This window comes from Triturus cristatus, chromosome 10, assembly GCF_964204655.1.
Source record: "Triturus cristatus chromosome 10, aTriCri1.1, whole genome shotgun sequence".
NCBI lineage: Eukaryota > Metazoa > Chordata > Amphibia > Caudata > Salamandridae > Triturus > Triturus cristatus.
Genome location: NC_140593.1, coordinates 1,228,355,688 through 1,228,378,932, shown reverse-complemented (window position 1 = coordinate 1,228,378,932; position 23,245 = coordinate 1,228,355,688). Strand labels below are relative to the sequence as shown.

The 23,245-nt window shown below is 45.4% G+C and overlaps 2 protein-coding genes across 8 annotated transcripts in view; one reads left to right on the top strand and one right to left on the bottom strand.

The window, feature by feature from the left end:
• ATP2B3 (ATPase plasma membrane Ca2+ transporting 3) overlaps window positions 1-23,245 on the top strand; it is a 988,364-nt gene that overhangs the window by 499,388 nt on the left and 465,731 nt on the right. The window lies entirely within an intron of this gene.
• LOC146797143 (zinc finger protein 862-like) lies at window positions 160-19,179 on the bottom strand. Its single transcript, XM_085630071.1, has 3 exons — window positions 19,120-19,179; window positions 17,396-18,872; window positions 160-371 (listed from the first exon to the last, which is right to left on the bottom strand). Exons 2-3 carry the CDS (start codon window positions 18,831-18,833, stop codon window positions 160-162), a joined length of 1,650 nt encoding a protein of 549 aa, XP_085486197.1. The 5' UTR covers window positions 18,834-18,872; window positions 19,120-19,179.

Here is a 23,245-nt window from a genome sequence, read left to right as displayed (position 1 = left end):
AGTACAGAGATGCTTCCACATGATTAATGCAGTTTCTTAGTTTTCTTGAGTGCACAGATTATTTTGCTTGTTTAATGCAGTCTCTTGGTGTTCTTGATTGCAGAGATGCGTTCCTATCATTAGTGCAGTCTGTTGGAGTTCTTGAGTGCAGAGATGCTTTCACATGTTCAGTACAGTCTCTTGGTGTTCTTGAGTGCAGAGATGCTTGCACATGTTTAGTGCAGTCTCTTGGAATTCTTGAGTGCAGAGATGCTTCCACATGTCCAGTGCAGTCTCTTGGTGTTCTTGTGGACAGAGAGGCGTCCCCATCATTAGTTCAGTCTCTTGGAGTTCTTGAGTGCAGAGATGCATTTGCTTCTTTAATGCACTCTCTTAGGGACATATTATCAAGAAACAGCGTTACGATTAACGCCGCTTTAGCGGCAGAAAACTGACGCTAAAGCGGCGATAATGGGCTTGATAATATGCCCTTGAGAATTCCAATAGAAGCCCATTTTCTGGTGTCAACATGGGCTTCTATTGGAATTCTCACCAACATATTATCAATTCCATTATCGCCACTTTAGCGGCAGTTTTCTGCGTCTAAAGTGGCGATAATTTTAACGCCATCCTTGATAATATGCCCCTCAGTTTATTTGGTGCACAGATGTTTTTGCTTGTTTAATGCAGTCTCTTAGTTTTCTTGAGTGCACAGATGCTTTTGCTTGTTTAATGCAGTCTCTAAGCACAGATACTTTTGCTTGTTTAATGCAGTCTCTTAGTTTTCTTGAGTGCACAGATGCTTTTGCCTGTTTAATGCAGTCTCTTAGTTTTCTTAAGTAAACAGATGTTTTTGCTTGTTTAATGCAGTCTCTTAGCACAGATGCTTTTGCTTTTTTAATGCAGTCTCAGCAAAGATGCTTTTGCTTGTTTAATGCAGTCTCTTAGTTTTCTTGATTGCACAGATTCTTTTGCCTGTTTTACGCAGTCTCTTAGTTTTCTTGAGTAAGCAAATGTTTTTGCTTGTTAATTGCAGTCTCTTAGTTTTCTTAAGTGCACAGATCCGTGTGCTTGTTTAATGCTGTCTCTTAGTTTTCTTGAGTGCACAGATGCTTGTGCTTGTTTAAAGCAATCTCTTAGCACAGATGTTGTTGCTTGTTTAATGCAGTATCTTAGTTTTCTTGAGTGAACAGATGCTTTTGCTTGTTTAATGCAGACTCTTGGCATAGATGCTTTTGCTTGTTTAATGCAGTCTCTTAGTTTTCTTGCATGTACAGATGCCTTTGCTTGTTTAATGCAGTCTCTTAGTTTTCTCTAGTGCACAGATGCCTTTGCTTGTTTAATGCAGTCTCTTAGTTGTCTTGAGTGCACAAATGCTTTTGCTTGTTTAATGCAGTCTCTTAGTTTTCTTGAGTGCACAAATGCTTTTGCTTGTTTAATGCAGTTTCTCAGTTTTCGTGAGTAAACAGATATTTTTGCTTGTTTAATGCAGTCTCTTAGTTTTCTTGAGCAAACAGATGTTTGGGCTTGTTTAACACAGTCTCTTAGTTTTCTTGAGTGCACAGATGCATTTGCTTGTTTAATGCAGTCTCTTAGCACAGATCCTTTTGCTTGTTTAATGCAGCCTCTTAGTTTTCTTGAGTGCACAGATGCCTTTGCTTGTTTAATGCAGTCTCTTAGCACAGATGCTTTTGCTTGTTTAATGCATTATCTAAGTTTTCTTGAGTGTACAGATGATTTTGATTGTTTAATGCAGTCTCTTAGCACAGATGCTTATGCTTGTTTAATGCAGTCTCTTAGTTTTCTTGAGTGCACAGATGCTTTTGCTTGTTTAATGCATTCTCTTAGTTTTCTTGAGTACACAGATGCTTTTGCTTGTTTAATGCAGTATCTTAGTTTTCTTGAGTAAACAGATGTTTTTTTCTTGTTTAATGCAGTCTCTTAGTTTTCTTGAGTAAACAGATGTGTGTGCTTGTTTAATGCAGTCTCTTAGCACAGATGCTTTTGCTTGATTAATGCAGTCTCTTATCACAGATGCTTTTGCCTTTTTAATGCACTCTCTTATTTTTCTTGAGTGCACAGATGCGTTTGCTTGTTTAATGCAGTCTCTTAGTTTTCTTGAGTGCACAGATGCTGTAGCTTGTGTAATGCAGTCTCTTAGCACAGATGCCTATGCTTGTTTAATGCAGTCTCTTAGTTTTCTTGAGCGCACAGATGCTTTTGCTTGTTTAATGCATTCTCTTAGTTTTCTTGAGTACACAGATGCCTTTGCTTGTTTAATGCAGTATCTTAGTTTTCTTGAGTAAACAGATGTGTGTGCTTGTTTAATGCAGTCTCTTAGCACAGATGCTTTTGCTTGATTAATGCAGTCTCTTATCACAGATGCTTTTGCCTTTTTAATGCACTCTCTTATTTTTCTTGAGTGCACAGATGCTGTTGCTTGTTTAATGCAGTCTCTTAGTTCTCTTGAGTGCACAGATGCTGTTGCTTGTGTAATGCAGTGTTTTAGCACAGATGCTCTCTTAGAACAGATGCTTTTGTTTGTTTAATGCAGTCTCTTAGCACAGATGTTTTTGCTTGATTAATGCAGTCTCTTAGTTTTCTTGAGTAAACAGATGTCTTTGCTTGTTTAACGACGTTTCTTAGTTTTCTTGAGTCCACAGATGCTTTTGCTTCTTTAAAGCAGTCTCTTAGTTTTCTTGAGTGCACAGATGCTTGTGCTTGTTTAATGCAGTCTCTTAGTACAGATGCTTTGCTTATTTAATGCAGTCTCTTAGCACAGATGTTTTTGCTTGTTTAATGCAGCCTCTTAGTTTTCTTGAGTGCACAGATGCTTTTGCTTGTTTCATGCAGTCTCTTAGCACAGATGCTTTTGCTTGTTTAATGCAGTCTCTTAGTTTTCTTGAGTGCACAGATGCTTTTGTTTGTTTAATGCAGTCTCTTAGTTTTCTTGAGTGCACAGATGCTTTAGCTTGTTTAATGCTTTCTCTTAGTTTTCTTGAGTGCACAGATGCTTTTGCTTGTTTCATGCATTCTCTTAGTTTACTTGAGTGCACAGATGCTTTTGCTTGTTTAATGCAGTCTCAGCACAGAGGCTTTTTCTACTTTAATGCAGTCTCTTTGCACAGATGCTTTTGCTTCTTTAATGCAGTCTCTTAGTTTTCTTGAACAAACAGATGTTTGTGCATGTTTAATGCAGTCTCTTAGCACAGATGCTTTTGCTTGTTGAATGCAGTATCCTAGCACATATGCCTTTGCTTGTTTAATGCAGTCTCTTAGCACAGATGTGTTTGCTTGTTTAATGCAGTCTCTTAATTTTCTTGAGTAAACAGATGTTTTTGCTTGTTTAATGCAGTCTCTTAGTTGTCTTGAGTCAACAGACGTTTTTTTCTTGTTTAATGCAGTCTTTTAGTTTTTATGAGTAAACACATGTGTTTGCTTGTTTAACGCAGTCTCCTAGTTTTCTTGAGTGCACAGATGCTTTTCTTGTTTAATGCACTCTCAGCACAGATGCTTTTGCTTGTTGAATGCAGTCTCTTAGCAGAGATGCTTTTGCTTGTTTAATGCAATCTCTTAGTTTTCTTGAGTAAACAGATGTTTTTGCTTGTTTAATGCAGTCTCTTAGTTTTCTTGAGTAAACAGATGTGTTTTCTTGTTTAATGCAGTCTCTTAGTTTCATGAGTAAACAGATGCGTTTGCTTGTTTAACGCAGTCTCTTAGTTTTCTTGAGTGCACAGATGCTTTTCCTTGTTTAATGCAGTCTCTTGGCATAGATGTTCTGCTTGTTTAATGCAGCCTCCGCACAGATGTTTGTGCTTGTTTACTGCAGTCTCTTAGCACAGATGCTTTTGCTTTTTTAATGCAGTCTCTTAGTTTTCTTGAGCGCACAGATGCTTTTGCTTGTTTAATGCAGTCTCTTAGTTTTCTTGAGTAAACAGATGTTTTGCTTGTTTAATGCAGTCTCTTAGTTTTCTTGAGTAAACAGATGTTTTTGCTTGTTTAATGCACTCTCTTAGTTGTCTTGAGTAAAAAGATGTGTTTTCTTGTTTAATGCAGTCTCTTAGTTTTCTTGAGTAAACAGATGTGTTTGCTTGTTTAACACAGTCTCTTAGTTTTCTTGAGCGCACAGATGCTTTTGCTTGTTTCATGCAGTCTCTTAGTTTTCTTGAGTGCACAGATGCTTTTGCTTGTTTAATGCAGTCTCTTAGCTCAGATGCTTTTGCTTGTTTAATGCAGTCTCTTAGTTTTCTTGAGTGCACAGATGCTTTTGCTTGTTTAATGCAGTCTCTTAGTTTTCTTGAGTAAACAAATGTTTTTGCTTCTTTAATGCAGTCTCTTAGTTTTCTTGAGTAAACAGATGTTTGTGCTTGTTTAATGCAGTCTCTTAGCACAGACGTTTTTCCTTTTGAATGCAGTCTCTTATCACAGATGATTTTGCTTTTTTAATGCACTCTCTTATTTTTCTTGAGTGCACAGATGCTTTTGCTTGTTTAATACAGTCTCTTAGTTTTCTTGAGTGCACAGATGTTTTTGCTTGTTTAATGCAGTCTGTTAGTTTTCTTGAGTAAACAGATGTGTTTTCCTGTTTAATGCAGTCTCTTAGTTTTCATGAGTAAACAGATGTGTTTGCTTGTTTAACACAGTCTCTTAGTTTTCTTAAGTGCACAGATGCGTTTGCTTGTTTAATGCAGTCTCTTAGTTTTCTTGAGCGCACAGATGCTTTTGCTTGTTTAATGCAGTCTCTTAGCACAGATGTTTTTGCTTTTTTAATGCAGTCTTAGTTTTCTTGAGTAAACATGTTTTTGCTTGCTTAATGCAGTCTCTTAGTTGTCTTGAGTAAACAGATGTGTTTTCTTGTTTAATGCAGTCTCTTAGTTTTTTTTGAGTAAACACATGTGTTTGCTTGTTTAAAGCAGTCTCTTAGTTTTCTTGAGTGCGCAGATGCTTTTGCTTGTTTAATGCAGCCTCTGTGTTTTCTTGAGTGCACACATGCTTTTGCTTGTTTAATGCAGTCTCTTAGCACAGATGCTTTTGCTTGTTTAAAGCAATCTCTCAGCACAGATGCTTTTGCTTGTTTAATGCAGTCTCTTAGCACAGATGCTTTTGCTTGTTTAATGCAGCCTCAGCACAGATGTTTGTGCTTGTTTACTGCAGTCTCTTAGCACAGATGCTTTTGCTTTTTGAATGCAGTCTCTTAGTTTTCTTGAGCGCACAGATGCTTTTGCTTGTTTAATGCAGTTTCTTAGTTTTCTTGACTGCACAGATGCTTTTCCTTGTTTAATGCAGTCTCTTGGCACAGATATTTTGCTTGTTTAATGCAGCCTCAGCACAGATGTTTGTGCTTGTTTACTGCAGTCTCTTAGCACAGATGCTTTTTCTTTTTTAATGCAGTCTCTTAGTTTCCTTGAGCGCACAGATGCTTTTGCTTGTTTAATGCAGTCTCTTAGTTTTCTTGAGTAAACAGATGTTTTTGCTTGTTTAATGCAGTCTCTTAGTTTTCTTGAGTAGACAGATGTGTTTGCTTGTTTAACCCCTTCGCTGCCAGGCCTTTTCCCCCTCTTGTGCCAGGCCTTTTTTTGGCTATTTGGGGTAGTGCGCGCTTAGGCCCCTGTAACTTTTTGACCGCATTAGGTAGCCACGCCAAATTTGCGTCCTTTTCTTCCAACATCATGGGGATTCTAAAGGTACTCAGGGTTTGTGGATTCCCCTGGAGGGGTCACAGAAAAGAGCCAAAATACAGCAAATTTTTGGTTTTTTTTGGAAAAATGGGAAAAACGGGCTGCAAATGAAAGCATCTGGGTTTTTCCCTGCAAATGTTATCAAAAAAGGGTTTGTGGGGTTAAAATCACCATTTTCCCAGCTTTTCGGGGATAGCTGACTTTTGACAAAAACCCAAAATTTTTTACACAGTTTTGGCATTTTTCTGGGACATAGGCTATTTTTGCAATTTTTTGTGCTTTTGACCTCCTTCCAGTTAGTGTCTGAAATGAGTACAAAAGCAATAGTGGATCCTGGAAAGCTATACATTTTCGAAAAGAAGACAACATTCTGAATTCAGCAAGGGGTCATTTGTGTAGATCCATCAAGGTTTTTTTATAGAAACAAACAGTTAAATGTAGGATAAATTGAAATTTAGTTGAAAAAAACAGCCTTTTGTGTCAACGTTTTCACCTGTAACTTCTTCTAATTTTGACAGCTCTTTGAAAGCAATATACCGTTGCATCCGCTGGACATTACTGGTTGTGGCGATATATAGGACTTGTAGGTTCACCAAGAACCCGACGAACTCAGAGCCAAAAACTGAGTAGTAACTTGCAATGGTTTTTTATTATGTACCGGGTATATAGTAATTATTCTGTAAAAAAGTGTACATGGAAAAATCGGTATGAAAGACACCTATGTATTTCTGAAATGGGAACAAAATATAGAGCTTAGAAACAGTAGATATTTGCACATTTCTGAAATTGGGAATATTCATACTAGCATGAGAATTATCAGTCATTTTTTAGAATGACTTCTTTTTTACACAATATCTTTCATTTGGAAAGCAGAAATGCATGGAAAGTCAATAGATAATAACAGTTCCTTTACAAATCTGAATTACCCTAAGTCTCCCGATAAAAATGGTACCTCACTTGTGGGGGTAGGCATAGTGCCCACGACAGGAAACGGCGCAAAACGCAACGTGGTCACACCACATTTTCACAATGCAAAATTACCCTTTTTTTGCAAAGTGCCTAGCTGTAGTTTTTGAACCCTAGCTCTGCGGGCACCTTGGGAAACCTAGCAAACCTATATATTTTTGAAAAGTAGACACCCAGGGGAATCCAGGATGGGGTGACTTGACTGCCTCCCACCAGGGTCTGTTACCCAGAATCCCTTGCAAACCTAAAAAATTGGCAAAAAAAACACATTTTCCCCACATTTCTGTCGTGGAAAGTTCCGGAATCTGCGTGGATCCACAAATTTCCACCCACCTCGCGTTCCCCAAAGTCTTACGACAAAAACGGTACCTCACTTGTGTGGATCGGCCTAGTGCCCGCGACAGGAAACGGCGCAAAACGCAACCTGGTCACACCTCAATTTCGCAGTGAAAAATGACCCTTTTTTGGAAAAATGACTAGCTGTAGTTTTTGAACCCTAGCTCTGCGGGCACCTTGGGAAACCTAGCAAACCTATACATTTTTGAAAAGTAGACACCCAGGGGAATCCAGGATGGGGTGACTTGACTGCCTCCCACCAGGGTCTGTTACCCAGAAACCCTTGCAAACCTAAAAAATTGGCAAAAAAACCACATTTTCCCCACATTTCTGTCGTGGAAAGTTTCGGAATCTGCGTGGATCCACAAATTTCCACCCACCCCGCGTTCCCCAAAGTCTTACGAGAAAAACGGTACCTCACTTGTGTGGATCGGCCTAGTGCCCGCGACAGGAAACGGCGCAAAACGCAACCTGGTCACACCTCAATTTCGCAGTGAAAAATGACCCTTTTTTGGAAAAATGACTAGCTGTAGTTTTTGAACCCTAGCTCTGCGGGCACCTTGGGAAAACTAGTAAACCTATACATTTTTGAAAACTAGACACCCAGGGGAATCCAGGATAGGGTGACTTGACTGCCTCCCACCAGGGTCTGTTGCCCAGAATCCCTTGCAAACCTAAAAAATTGTCAAAAAAAACAAATTTTCCCCACATTTCTGTCATGGAAAGTTCCGGAATCTGCGTGGATCCACAAATTTCCACCCACCCCGCGTTCCCCAAAGTCTTTCGAGAAAAATGGTACCTCACTTGTGTGGGTCGGCCTAGTGCCCGCGACAGGAAACGGCGCAAAACACAACCTGGTCACACCTCAATTTCGCAGTGAAAAAAGACCCTTTTTTGGAAAAATGACTAGCTGTAGTTTTTGAACCCTAGCTCTGCGGGCACCTTGGGAAACCTAGCAAACCTATACATTTTTGAAAAGTAGACACCCAGGGGAATCCAGGATGGGGTGATTTGACTGCCTCCCACCATGGTCTGTTACCCAGAATCCCTTGCAAACGTACAAAATTGACAAAAAAAACACATTTTCCCCACATTTCTGTGATGGAAAGTTCTGGAATCTGCGTGGATCCACAATTTTCCACCCACCCCGCGTTCCCCAAAGTCTTCCGAGAAAAACGGTACCTCACTTGTGTGGGTCGGCCTAGTGCCCGCGACAGGAAACGGCGCAAAACATAGTGAGGTGACATCAAAATTGCCTATCTCCAAACCACCTGGTTTTGCAAGGGGGGTCTCTTGGGTTTTTGGCCCGGTGCACGGCGGCCATCTAGGGAAACCTACCAAACCCATACACATCTGAAAACTAGACACCCGGGGGCTTCCAGGGAGGTATGGCTTGCGTGGATCCCCCAACGTTTCCTTACCCAGAATCCCCTGCAAACCTCAATTTTAGCTGAAAAAATCACTTTTTTCACACTTTTTTGTGTGGGAAAGTTGTGGCATCAAGGGGCTCACTCAAATTTCACACCTCCCAGCGTTCCCCTGGGTCTCCCGGTAAAAATGGTGCCTCACTTGTGTGGGAGGCCCAAGTACCCGCGACAGGCAAGGGCCCCAAACGTAGTGATGCGACATCAACATTGCCTATCTCAAAACCACCTGGTTTTGCAAGGGGGGTCTCTTGGGTTTTTGGCCCGGTGCACGGCGGCCATCTAGGGAAACCTACCAAACCCATACACATCTGAAAACTAGACACCCGGGGGCTTCCAGGGAGGTATGGCTTGCGTGGATCCCCCAACGTTTCCTTACCCAGAATCCCCTGCAAACCTCAATTTTAGCTGAAAAAATCACTTTTTTCACACTTTTTTGTGTGGGAAAGTTGTGGCATCAAGGGGCTCACTCAAATTTCACACCTCCCAGCGTTCCCCTGGGTCTCCCGGTAAAAATGGTGCCTCACTTGTGTGGGAGGCCCAAGTACCCGCGACAGGCAAGGGCCCCAAACGTAGTGATGCGACATCAACATTGCCTATCTCAAAACCACCTGGTTTTGCAATGGGGGTCCCTTGGCTTTTTGGCCCGGGGCACGGCGGCCATCTAGGGAAACCTACCAAACCCATACATTTCTGAAAACTAGACACCCGGGGGCTTCCAGGGAGGTATGGCTTGCGCGGATCCCCCAACGTTTCCTTACCCAGAATCCCCCGCAAACCTCAATTTTAGCTGAAAAAATCACTTTTTCCACACTTTTTTTGTGTTGGAAAGTTGTGGCATCACCGGGCTCGCTCAAATTTCACACCTCCCAGCGTTCCCCTGGGTCTCCCGGTAAAAATGGTGCCTCACTTGTGTGGGAGGCCCAAGTACCCGCGACAGGCAAGGGCCCAAAACGTAGTGAGGCGACATCAACATTGCCTATCTCAAAACCACCTGGTTTTGCAAGGGGGGTCTCTTGGCTTTTTGGCCCGGGGCACGGCGGCCATCTAGGGAAACCTACCAAACCCATACATTTCTGAAAACTAGACACCCGGGGGCTTCCAGGGAGGTATGGCTTGCATGGATCCCCCAACGTTTCCTTACTCAGAATCCCCTGCAAACCTCAATTTTAGCTGAAAAAATCACTTTTTTCACACTTTTTTGTGTGGGAAAGTTGTGGCATCACCGGGCTCACTCAAATTTCACACCTCCCAGCGTTCCCCTGGGTCTCCCGGTAAAAATGGTGCCTCACTTGTGTGGGAGGCCCAAGTACCCGCGACAGGCAAGGGCCCAAAACGAAGTGATGCGACATTTGAGATGGGCAATGTTGATGTCGCCTCACTACGTTTGGGGCCCTTGCCTGTCGCGGGTACTTGGGCCTCCCACACAAGTGAGGCACCATTTTTACCGGGAGACCCAGGGGAACGCTGGGAGGTGTGAAATTTGAGTGAGCCCGGTGATGCCACAACTTTCCCACACAAAAAAGTGTGAAAAAAGTGATTTTTTCAGCTAAAATTGAGGTTTGCAGGGGATTCTGGGTAAGGAAACGTTGGGGGATCCACGCAAGCCATACCTCCCTGGAAGCCCCCGGGTGTCTAGTTTTCAGAAATGTATGGGTTTGGTAGGTTTCCCTAGATGGCCGCCGTGCCCCGGGCCAAAAAGCCAAGAGACCCCCCTTGCAAAACCAGGTGGTTTTGAGATAGGCAATGTTGATGTCGCCTCACTACGTTTTGGGCCCTTGCCTGTCGCGGGTACTTGGGCCTCCCACACAAGTGAGGCACCATTTTTACCGGGAGACCCAGGGGAACGCTGGGAGATGTGAAATTTGAGTGAGCCCGGTGATGCCACAACTTTCCCACACAAAAAAGTGTGGAAAAAGTGATTTTTTCAGCTAAAATTGAGGTTTGCAGGGGATTCTGGGTAAGGAAACGTTGGGGGATCTGCGCAAGCCATACCTCCCTGGAAGCCCCCGGGTGTCTAGTTTTCAGAAATGTATGGGTTTGGTAGGTTTCCCTAGATGGCCGCCGTGCCCCGGGCCAAAAAGCCAAGCGACCCCCCTTGCAAAACCAGGTGGTTTTGAGATAGGCAATGTTGATGTCGCCTCACTACGTTTTGGGCCCTTGCCTGTCGCGGGTACTTGGGCCTCCCACACAAGTGAGGCACCATTTTTACCGGGAGACCCAGGGGAACGCTGGGAGGTGTGAAATTTGAGTGAGCCCGGTGATGCCACAACTTTCCCACACAACAAAGTGTGGAAAAAGTGATTTTTTCAGCTAAAATTCAGGTTTGCAGGGGATTCTGGGTAAGGAAACGTTGGGGGATCCGCGCAAGCCATACCTCCCTGGAAGCCCCCGAGTGTCTAGTTTTCAGAAATGTATGGGTTTGGTAGGTTTCCCTAGATGGACGCCGTGCCCCGGGCCAAAAAGCCAAGAGACCCCCCTTGCAAAACCAGGTGGTTTTGAGATAGGCAATGTTGATGTCGCCTCACTACGTTTGGGGCCCTTGCCTGTCGCAGGTACTTGGGCCTCCCACACAAGTGAGGCACCATTTTTACCGGGAGACCCAGGGGAACGCTGGGAGGTGTGAAATTTGAGTGAGCCCGGTGATGCCACAACTTTCCCACACAAAACAGTGTGGAAAAAGTGATTTTTTCAGCTAAAATTGAGGGTTGCAGGGGATTCTGGGTAAGGAAACGTTGGGGGATCCGCGCAAGCCATACCTCCCTGGAAGCCCCCGGGTGTCTAGTTTTCAGAAATGTATAGGTTTGGTAGGTTTCCCTAGATGGCCGCCGTGCCCCGGGCCAAAAAGCCAAGAGACCCCCTTGCAAAACCAGGTGGTTTTGAGATAGGCAATGTTGATGTCGCCTCACTACGTTTTGGGCCCTTGCCTGTCGCGGGTACTTGGGCCTCCCACACAAGTGAGGCACCATTTTTACCGGGAGACCCAGGGGAACGCTGGGAGGTGTGAAATTTGAGTGAGCCCGGTGATGCCACAACTTTCCCACACAAAAAAGTGTGGAAAAAGTGATTTTTTCAGCTAAAATTGAGGTTTGCAGGGGATTCTGGGTAAGGAAACGTTGGGGATCCGCGCAAGCCATACCTCCCTGGAAGCCCCCGGGTATCTAGTTTTCAGAAATGTATAGGTTTGGTACGTTTCCCTAGATGGCCGCCGTGCCCCGGGCCAAAAAGCCAAGAGACCCCCCTTGCAAAACCAGGTGGTTTTGAGATAGGCAATGTTGATGTCGCCTCACTACGTTTTGGGCCCTTGCCTGTCGCGGGTACTTGGGCCTCCCACACAAGTGAGGCACCATTTTTACCGGGAGACCCAGGGGAATGCTGGGAGGTGTGAAATTTGAGTGAGCCCGGTGATGCCACAACTTTCCCACACAAAAAAGTGTGGAAAAAGTGATTTTTTCAGCTAAAATTGAGGTTTGCAGGGGATTCTGGGTAAGGAAACGTTGGGGGATCCGCGCAAGCCATACCTCCCTGGAAGCCCCCGGGTGTCTAGTTTTCAGAAATGTATGGGTTTGGTAGGTTTCCCTAGATGGCCGCCGTGCCCCGGGCCAAAAAGCCAAGAGACCCCCCTTGCAAAACCAGGTGGTTTTGAGATAGGCAATGTTGATGTCGCCTCACTACATTTGGGGTCCTTGCCTGTCGCGGGTACTTGGGCCTCCCACACAAGTGAGGCACCATTTTTACCGGGACACCCAGGGGAACGCTGGGAGGTGTGAAATTTGAGTGAGCCCGGTGATGCCACAACTTTCCCACACAAAAAAGTGTGAAAAAAAAGTGATTTTTTTCAGCTAAAATTGAGGTTTGCAGGAGATTCTGGGTAAGGAAACGTTGGGGGATCCACGCAAGCCATACCTCCCTGGAAGCCCCCGGGTGTCTAGTTTTCAGAAATGTATGGGTTTGGTAGGTTTCCCTAGATGGCCGCCGTGCCCCGGGCCAAAAAGCCAAGAGACCCCCCTTGCAAAACCAGGTGGTTTTGAGATAGGCAATGTTGATGTCGCCTCACTACGTTTTGGGCCCTTGCCTGTCGCGGGTACTTGGGCCTCCCACACAAGTGAGGCACCATTTTTACCGGGAGACCCAGGGGAACGCTGGGAGGTGTGAAATTTGAGCGAGCCCGGTGATGCCACAACTTTCCAACACAAAAAAGTGTGGAAAAAGTGATTTTTTCAGCTAAAATTGAGGTTTGCAGGGGATTCTGGGTAAGGAAACGTTGGGGGATCCGCGCAAGCCATACCTCCCTGGAAGCCCCCGGGTGTCTAGTTTTCAGAAATGTATGGGTTTGGTAGGTTTCCCTAGATGGCCGCCGTGCCCCGGGCCAAAAAGCCAAGAGACCCCCCTTGCAAAACCAGGTGGTTTTGAGATAGGCAATGTTGATGTCGCCTCACTACGTTTGGGGCCCTTGCCTGTCGCGGGTACTTGGGCCTCCCACACAAGTGAGGCACCATTTTTACCGGGAGACCCAGGGGAACGCTGGGAGGTGTGAAATTTGAGTGAGCCCGGTGATGCCACAACTTTCCCACACAAAACAGTGTGGAAAAAGTGATTTTTTCAGCTAAAATTGAGGGTTGCAGGGGATTCTGGGTAAGGAAACGTTGGGGGATCCGCGCAAGCCATACCTCCCTGGAAGCCCCCGGGTGTCTAGTTTTCAGAAATGTATAGGTTTGGTAGGTTTCCCTAGATGGCCGCCGTGCCCCGGGCCAAAAAGCCAAGAGACCCCCTTGCAAAACCAGGTGGTTTTGAGTTAGGCAATGTTGATGTCGCCTCACTACGTTTTGGGCCCTTGCCTGTCGCGGGTACTTGGGCCTCCCACACAAGTGTGGCACCATTTTTACCGGGAGACCCAGGGGAACGCTGGGAGGTGTGAAATTTGAGTGAGCCCGGTGATGCCACAACTTTCCCACACAAAAAAGTGTGAAAAAAAGTGATTTTTTTCAGCTAAAATTGAGGTTTGCAGGAGATTCTGGGTAAGGAAACGTTGGGGGATCCATGCAAGCCATACCTCCCTGGAAGCCCCCGGGTGTCTAGTTTTCAGAAATGTATGGGTTTGGTAGGTTTCCCTAGATGGCCGCCGTGCCCCGGGCCAAAAAGCCAAGAGACCCCCCTTGCAAAACCAGGTGGTTTTGAGATAGGCAATGTTGATGTCGCCTCACTACGTTTTGGGCCCTTGCCTGTCACAGGTACTTGGGCCTCCCACACAAGTGAGGCACCATTTTTACCGGGAGACCCAGGGGAACGCTGGGAGGTGTGAAATTTGAGCGAGCCCGGTGATGCCACAACTTTCCAACACAAAAAAGTGTGGAAAAAGTGATTTTTTCAGCTAAAATTGAGGTTTGCAGGGGATTCTGGGTAAGGAAACGTTGGGGGATCCGCGCAAGCCATACCTCCCTGGAAGCCCCCGGGTGTCTAGTTTTCAGAAATGTATGGGTTTGGTAGGTTTCCCTAGATGGCCGCCGTGCCCCGGGCCAAAAAGCCAAGAGACCCCCCTTGCAAAACCAGGTGGTTTTGAGATAGGCAATGTTGATGTCGCCTCACTACGTTTGGGGCCCTTGCCTGTCGCGGGTACTTGGGCCTCCCACACAAGTGAGGCACCATTTTTACCGGGAGATCCAGGGGAACGCTGGGAGGTGTGAAATTTGAGTGAGCCCGGTGATGCCACAACTTTCCCACACAAAAAACTGTGAAAAAAGTGATTTTTTCAGCTAAAATTGAGGTTTGCAGGAGATTCTGGGTAAGGAAACGTTGGGGGATCCACGCAAGCCATACCTCCCTGGAAGCCCCCGGGTGTCTAGTTTTTAGAAATGTATGGGTTTGGTAGGTTTCCCTAGATGGCCGCCGTGCCCCGGGCCAAAAAGCCAAGAGACCCCCCTTGCAAAACCAGGTGGTTTTGAGATAGGCAATGTTGATGTCGCCTCACTACGTTTTGGGCCCTTGCCTGTCGCGGGTACTTGGGCCTCCCACACAAGTGAGGCACCATTTTTACCGGGATACCCAGGGGAACGCTGGGAGGTGTGAAATTTGAGCGAGCCCGGTGATGCCACAACTTTCCAACACAAAAAAGTGTGGAAAAAGTGATTGTTTCAGCTAAAATTGAGGTTTGCAGGGGATTCTGGGTAAGGAAACGTTGGGGGATCCGCGCAAGCCATACCTCCCTGGAAGCCCCCAGGTGTCTAGTTTTCAGAAATGTATGGGTTTGGTAGGTTTCCCTAGATGGCCGCCGTGCCCCGGGCCAAAAAGCCAAGAGACCCCCCTTGCAAAACCAGGTGGTTTTGAGATAGGCAATGTTGATGTCGCCTCACTACGTTTGGGGCCCTTGCCTGTCGCGGGTACTTGGGCCTCCCACACAAGTGAGGCACCATTTTTACCGGGAGACCCAGGGGAACACTGGGAGGTGTGAAATTTGAGTGAGCCCGGTGATGCCACAACTTTCCCACACAAAAAAGTGTGAAAAAAGTGATTTTTTCAGCTAAAATTGAGGTTTGCAGGGGATTCTGGGTAAGGAAACGTTGGGGGATCCACGCAAGCCATACCTCCCTGGAAGCCCCCGGGTGTCTAGTTTTCAGAAATGTATGGGTTTGGTAGGTTTCCCTAGATGGCCGCCGTGCCCCGGGCCAAAAAGCCAAGAGACCCCCCTTGCAAAACCAGGTGGTTTTGAGATAGGCAATGTTGATGTCGCCTCACTACGTTTTGGGCCCTTGCCTGTCGCAGGTACTTGGGCCTCCCACACAAGTGAGGCACCATTTTTACCGGGAGACCCAGGGGAACGCTGGGAGGTGTGAAATTTGAGCCAGCCCGGTGATGCCACAACTTTCCAACACAAAAAAGTGTGGAAAAAGTGATTTTTTCAGCTAAAATTGAGGTTTGCAGGGGATTCTGGGTAAGGAAACGTTGGGGGATCCGCGCAAGCCATACCTCCCTGGAAGCCCCCGGGTGTCTAGTTTTCAGAAATGTATGGGTTTGGTAGGTTTCCCTAGATGGCCGCCGTGCCCCGGGCCAAAAAGCCAAGAGACCCCCCTTGCAAAACCAGGTGGTTTTGAGATAGGCAATGTTGATGTCGCCTCACTACGTTTGGGGCCCTTGCCTGTCGCGGGTACTTGGGCCTCCCACACAAGTGAGGCACCATTTTTACCGGGAGATCCAGGGGAACGCTGGGAGGTGTGAAATTTGAGTGAGCCCGGTGATGCCACAACTTTCCCACACAAAAAAGTGTGAAAAAAGTGATTTTTTCAGCTAAAATTGAGGTTTGCAGGAGATTCTGGGTAAGGAAACGTTGGGGGATCCACGCAAGCCATACCTCCCTGGAAGCCCCCGGGTGTCTAGTTTTTAGAAATGTATGGGTTTGGTAGGTTTCCCTAGATGGCCGTCGTGCCCCGGGCCAAAAAGCCAAGAGACCCCCCTTGCAAAACCAGGTGGTTTTGAGATAGGCAATGTTGATGTCGCCTCACTACGTTTTGGGCCCTTGCCTGTCGCGGGTACTTGGGCCTCCCACACAAGTGAGGCACCATTTTTACCGGGAGACCCAGGGGAACGCTGGGAGGTGTGAAATTTGAGCGAGCCTGGTGATGCCACAACTTTCCAACACAAAAAAGTGTGGAAAAAGTGATTTTTTCAGCTAAAATTGAGGTTTGCAGGGGATTCTGGGTAAGGAAACGTTGGGGGATCCGCGCAAGCCATACCTCCCTGGAAGCCCCCGGGTGTCTAGTTTTCAGAAATGTATGGGTTTGGTAGGTTTCCCTAGATGGCCGCCGTGCCCCGGGCCAAAAAGCCAAGAGACCCCCCTTGCAAAACCAGGTGGTTTTGAGATAGGCAATGTTGATGTCGCCTCACTACGTTTGGGGCCCTTGCCTGTCGCGGGTACTTGGGCCTCCCACACAAGTGGGGCACCATTTTTACCGGGAGACCCAGGGGAACACTGGGAGGTGTGAAATTTGAGTGAGCCCGGTGATGCCACAACTTTCCCACCAATGTTCCCTCTAATTTCTTTCCTCTGTGTGCGGCAGTGGAGGGTCTCTGTGCGCTGCAACCATGGCTATGTGCGCCAGGAACCAGACCGCGCGTGTGCGCGGCACCAAATGTCACTCAGAACGTTTACTTCAATAAGTGAAAAGATGGTGCATTTTCACACATACAGGGCCACAATAAGTGTCTTAAGGGCAGTTTCCAAATTGGATAAACACGCCATGACATGAATTGGTCACACAGGCAAGTACACTTCAAGTTTAGAAAAGCACAAGACTTAAACGGTGGTACATCATAAGATTTTAATAAATATTCTTAACTTGAGCACTGTTAATTGTCAATATCACATATAAACAATAAGGGAGACATGTCAAGTGGCATCACTAGAGGGGTGACAGGGTTGCTTCTCACGGCGATCTTTGGCATTTTTCCAGTGGTGATAAACTCGATCTAGGTCAACTTGGCCGTTCAGGAGGTAGGCCTTTGTCCTCATCAGCATATCCAAATGCTTCTGCTCTAGTCTATTCCTCAATTTACTCTTTATAGTATTCATGAGGCTGAATCCTCGTTCACAATCTGCACTAGATGCTTGAAACGTTGCGCAGACATCTACAAGCTGAGAGACCACACTATACTGAGCAGCATTGCGTACAGTGAAATTCACCATGTCTTGAAAGGTGGTAAATAACCCACCCTTTACATGTTCTGCCACCACATATTTATAGTCTCTGTACTGTCGAACAACATCTTCTGGTGTTTCGCAATCGCCCAGGACCAAGACATTTTTATACTTTTCTACAAGTCTTTGTATATTCTCAGTCCCAAAATCAAAATGTGATTGTGCGGCCATAGCCTGGATTTCAAAACTTGCCCATTCTTTTAGCTCATCTTCAGGGAACCTTTTTTGCATGTGCTCACAAAGAAGGGAAACAAAAGACAAAATAGGCCCACTGTCAAACTCTTGCCTTTCCTTGTACAACACCATCAGATCTCTTACATTACTGCTCCAAAAGACAGTATCCCCCAAATACTGTTGCTTAACTTGGCCAATCTTTGCTCTTGCATACTGTACAGCTTCAACAGTAGTCAGAGAACTTTTTTGGAACAGTTTGCACAAAGATGCAAATTCACCCAGAACGTCATTAAGTACTGCAAGTGAAATATGGTAGTTGGAGTTTGATAGCTTTTTATAACAATACTTAGCAACTGGATCATTCTCCTCAACTTTCTCATGCTCAAAGTACTTAAGAACAGCCTCGTAATTACGAATTAGTGCCCCAACAGCAAAATGCCTTGAAAGCCACCGGACTTCATTCAGTGGTCGAAAAGAGACCACTTCACATTCAGTGACCGATGCAATTTCATCCAGCTTGGACTTCCTTGCTGGAGATCTGGAGAACACAGTGTAGACAGTCCTCAATAATGTCTCCATCTCTTTAACCATTGGAACCCTTTTCCAGGCATCATCAACTCCCAAATCTTCTCGATGGGCGACACAATGCTGCTCAACTAGATGAGGTATGGATTGTTTAAGGCGAGTAGCAACACCATTATTCTTACCCAACATCACGGACGCACCATCAGATGTGAACATGACCATTTTCATAAGGTCCAGTTCATTGGCAGTGTAGAAATCTTTCACAGCACTAGTGATAGCCTCAGCATTGCAACTAGTCAGCTTCACTATGCCCCCAAACTGTGTTTTGTGCTCTGTTGATGTTACTGGTCGGAACTTGAAGTACAGGATGAGCATTTTTGAAACAGAAATATCAGTGCTCTCATCAATTATCAATGTGTGATACAAAGCGTTACGAAGTTCTGCCATTGCTTCACAGTGTATCACGCTATTGATGGCCTCAAGGAACTCAAAGGCATAGTTCTTGCTCCTCCAGCTGTCTGGTATCTTGACATACAAAGCTAGGTGGTCATGGATGTCTTGTACAGATAACATTGAAGTATTCATTTTGACTGCCAGCAGCACGTTGTTGATGAGAATCTTTATCTCTTCAGGCACAGATCTTTGGCGTTCACCTACTTCCATTCTATTTGCTTTGTCAGTGGCAGTTTCTGTCAGCATTGCCCGCACTCCGAAACCAAACCTGGCAGCAGCACTTCTGTTTCTCAAGATCACCATGGCAGACTCGTGTACTTTGCTAAGTAGATGGCGTTTCATGTAATCCAGTTTCCAGCCATCACTCCATTTCTTCCCTGTGGAAAAGTCCCCAACAATCTTGGCTTCGGCACATGCTTTGCAAATCAAGCCCACGTCTGGACTGTATTGGAAAAGTTCCCCGAGTTGCACGCGGACCTTGCTTCGCGATTTCTGCGTCTCAGCCTCCACAATTTCCTTCATCCACTCTTCCTTGAATACAAGGCAACATTTCTTCCTTTGTGGTGACGCACTGCACTCTCCCATAGTGACAGCTTTGCGCTTGAACATTTCCGTGCCAGCCGGTTTTAACCTGCTGTGCCACAAAGCCTGCAAGATAAGGGAACATGGCTTACGTTGACGCCTAGCTCATGCATGCAATCCTTTAAACTACAATAATCAAGATGCACCACAGTTTAACTCTACCAAACAATTACCTCTCCTGCTTGAACTCACGTATGCCTGTGTGAAAGTATGGGGGTCTGCCTGCGAAGCCTGCAACAGAAGAAAACATGGGTAAGTATATTATACTACAATGATCAAGATGCACCACAGTTTAACTCTACCAAACAATTACCTCTCCTGCTTGAACTCACGTATGCCTGTGTCAAAGTATGGGGGTCTGCCTGCGAAGCCTGCAACAGAAGAAAACATGGGTAAGTATATTATACTACAATGATCAAGATGCACCACAGTTTAACTCTACCAAACAATTACCTCTCCTGCTTGAACTCACGTATGCCTGTGTCAAAGTATGGGGGTCTGCCTGCGAAGCCTGCAACAGAAGAAAACATGGGTAAGTATATTATACTACAATGATCAAGATGCACCACAGTTTAACTCTACCAAACAATTACCTCTCCTGCTTGAACTCACGTATGCCTATGTCAAAGTATGGGGGTCTGCCTGCGAAGCCTGCAACAGAAGAAAACATGGGTAAGTATATTATACTACAATGATCAAGATGCACCACAGTCTGGCAGCAAAACCTGCAACAGAAAATGCACTCCTTTAACTCTAGCAAACAATCACCTCTTTGTTCTGCCTGTACTCCCGTCTGCCTGTGCAATTGTCTTCGTAGTACGGTCTCCCAAACCTGCAAAAGAAAAGGGGTGCAGATTGTGATTCTATTTACCCAGCAACCCCCAACCCAACGAGGAACGTACACAGAATTACCTTGTCTTTGTGGGTACTTGCACCTGACCACTCCTATCCAAATACCTTACAGACTGGAAACCTGCAACTGAAGACAAGATAGTCAGCAACCCCCTACAGCACAAACACGTTGGCTGCCAGTTTACAGTACCACATTATGGATTAGGAAAGGCCATTGTCTACAGTTAAGGTAATATGTGGGTCCATGTGTTAATGCTGTTCAAACTTGTATTTATGGTTCATTAATGAAAAGCATCCATTATTAGGGTGAGCATTAAAAGTAAATGCCGCAAGCTCGGCCTTCACTACTGAAGGCGGCTCCAGTATAAATGTGTACACACGATTTCAAAGTTTAGTAATATGAGGCTATGTATAATGCTCCCAGAACGCTCTCTGTTTATATGCAAATATTTGCAGAAGCTTGAAACCAAGAGTGATGGTTCTTTGCTTTCAAAATAAAATGTTTTAGAAAAAATGCTAGTAGGAAAAAAGACAGCATCATTTAGTAAAATGTTGTTGTACGCTTGTATCTCCCAAAAAATTCCTAATGGAAAACCAGTGTAACCAGTTGCAATATGATTTTTGGGTCATAAAAATAACACAAGCGTTGGCAAAGGTCGGAAATGTGTGGTCAGCCGTTTGGCCACAATCAGTCCCGCGCTCTGCAGCCACACACCCCCGAGCACCCCCCCCCCAAAGCCGCCACAAGAGAAATGTCTATTTTAGATACCACATATATTATGGACCTGACATGATCTTTGAAAGTGATGGGAAACAATCCGTGCCCTGAATTGTAATGAGTCCTTCACTATTGCAGAAATTGACAGAGTAAGCTAATCATGTCATGTGAAGGCACCGCCACCGCCTTACCGCAAAGACAGAGTAAATGCATTCATTATACACCCCACGAAATGCTTTAAATGGACAGATATATTCCAGGACCAGCAATACCCCTGCTAGATCTCTGTTAGTGTACAAAGGTAAACATTTTATTTTAGCTAACAGTTCCTATAATCTATTCAAACATTATCCAAGGCATATACTCCATAAGAAAAAAAATAGCAGTCTTGCTTCCAATATAAAGGTCTACATTTCGCCCCAAACAAAAAGGTCTATGAAATGTACATGCACAGCATGCTCGTATTTGCTTTGTCTGTCTGCACAAGCTCAACATCCTGCTACTTAAGGAAGCATGTCATTCAGATTACAATTATATTCAAATAAAAAAAAACAGCCTTTACAACAAGGTTTTAACCATGTTGTGCCTTACTGACACATTTTTTAGCACACATGTTGTTACCATGTGTATGTTTTTACAGCACATGCCTTTGCCACGCATTTAAGGTAAGTTGAGGGGCGTGTTGGCGTCCCCCCGAAAAATACTTTGTATATATATATATATATATATATATATATATCTCTCTATATCTATCTACAATGCATGGTAATGGCATACGCTGTAAAAACACATGCATTGTAAAAAAACGCAGGGTAAACAGTGCGTGCTTAAGGCATGACTGCAGTCCTATTAATTCAGCATTTTACGATTTGTATCCCACTTACAAATCATTATTAATTTTATTTTGTCACACAAAAATATGAACTTTCCAGAAACTGATACAAAAAGCAGAAATATCACAAACAGGAAAAGCGCCTGCACTGATGGAAGAGAGAGAGATGGTAATAGTTTTTGATGTTGAAATCAAGGCACAGCGTTATTTCTGTTTTGTGAGAGTTAAATCGCAGCCCTCTTTATCATAACATAAAGCATGTTTGTGCCAACCACCAAATATCCTTCCAGACAGCATCCGTGCATGACTCTCTAAATAGGACACTGCACTATTGCGTTAACCTTCACAAACGCAGCGCTGCTGATTTTCAATCAGAACAGTTTGAATCTGCCACTGACTCTGCACCAGCAATGTTGTTTCCCTGTCCCCGAAGAACACATATAGTCTGGTGTAACATACACTGTGGAGGAAAATGAATATTCCTTGTCTTCGGATGCAGCCCCCTCCACTCGTCTAAAACATCCATTACTGCAATCAGTCGGAGAACGTAGCGACGAGCAATAAAGCTGTGGGGCCCTCGAAGTGAAGGGTGGTACCTGTCCTTTTCACAGTCATATATCATTTTAAAATTCCCCCTCCCCACAATCATGTAATTGTTGCATATCGAAGGCATAAAGGACCCAACTCATCAAGGAATTTTAATTGCTGTACAGTTGGTGCAGAAATAATTATCAGCAGCAGTGCCATACCATCCAGCGTGCCGTTCGACGGCATGTAACAGCCCTCAGAGTCAATATGAGTGTTTATCAATGCATAAGGGACACACAATGCTACTCACATCCATGTTCCCCTAGAGAATACATAGCATGCCATGCCATAGATTTACCCCTATCAATTCCCCTCTAACTTTGGGTAGCTCTGAGGAGGTCATGTTGGTCTCCTGTAGGCAGGAGACCAGTACATTATGTCTGCTCATAAATGAAAAGACCCGCTGTCTGTCAGCCAAGGACCCAAACACACAAACTTTCCAGGCAATGCACCTTTTTTTATCCATCTGTACTAGGGGTACCAACACCCGATCCCCGCAAGCCGCCGCAAGCCGCCGCAAGCCGCCACAAGCCGCCACAAGCCGCCACAAGCCCCCGCACGCCCCCACAAGCCCCCGCACGCCCCCACAAGCCCCCACAAGCCCCCTTACCTGCACTCTCCTACGACACCTCACCTCGCCGGCAGCACTGGAACAAGTGCCTGGTTTTCGCGCCGCTCGCTTCTTAAAGCGACGGCGCGGCCGGCTCCTCTCCGCCGAACGTCCTGAGATCGTTTGTGCGCGCTCCACATCCGGGAGTGCGCGGTGACGTCGGCGAAGGTGCGCGCGCGCGCGCGCGCGCGCCTTAAAGGGAACGTAGTTTCCCACACAAAAAAGTGTGAAAAAAGTGATTTTTTCAGCTAAAATTGAGGTTTGCAGGGGATTCTGGGTAAGGAAACGTTGGGGGATCCACGCAAGCCATACCTCCCTGGAAGCCCCCGGGTGTCTAGTTTTCAGAAATGTATGGGTTTGGTAGGTTTGCCTAGATGGCCGCCGAGCACAGGCCAAAAAGACAGTTGACCCCCTTGCAAAACTAGAACGTTTTGACATTGTTTCTACAACGTGAGAATTTCGGCACAATATTGCATGAACAATGTGACAGATATTGTGAGGTTTGCAGGACATTGAGGATAAAAAACTTTTTTGTAATGCACAAGAGAGACATCTCCATGAACTCCCATGGGTTTATGACAATATCTACAGTTGGTGGGTTATTTATACATGGAACATACACCTTGGCAGAGAAACTAAAAAGACCAAGAATCCTGCACAGCCACCTATTCCTCAAACGCACACACATACTGGTTGAATTTGGCACGAGGGCGAGTGATGGTTCAGTATATTAAATTTTATTGGGTAATTACTAGAAGGCACTGTTCCAGGGTCGGTATGGTTGAAGGTCAACCAAGACCAGGCCTCAACAAGAGGCAAACAAAGAGAGAGAGATAGAT

Excerpts from the sequence above, each read along its gene's own strand:
- LOC146797143 (XM_085630071.1), bottom strand. The coding sequence starts at position 18,833 with ATGTTCAAGCGCAAAGCTGTCACTATGGGAGAGTGCAGTGCGTCACCA. Across the intron at positions 372-17,395 it reads GGATACTGTCTTTTGGAGCA|AGAGTGCATTAAAGAAGCAA; the intron begins GTAATGTAAGAG and ends TATGTCCCTAAG.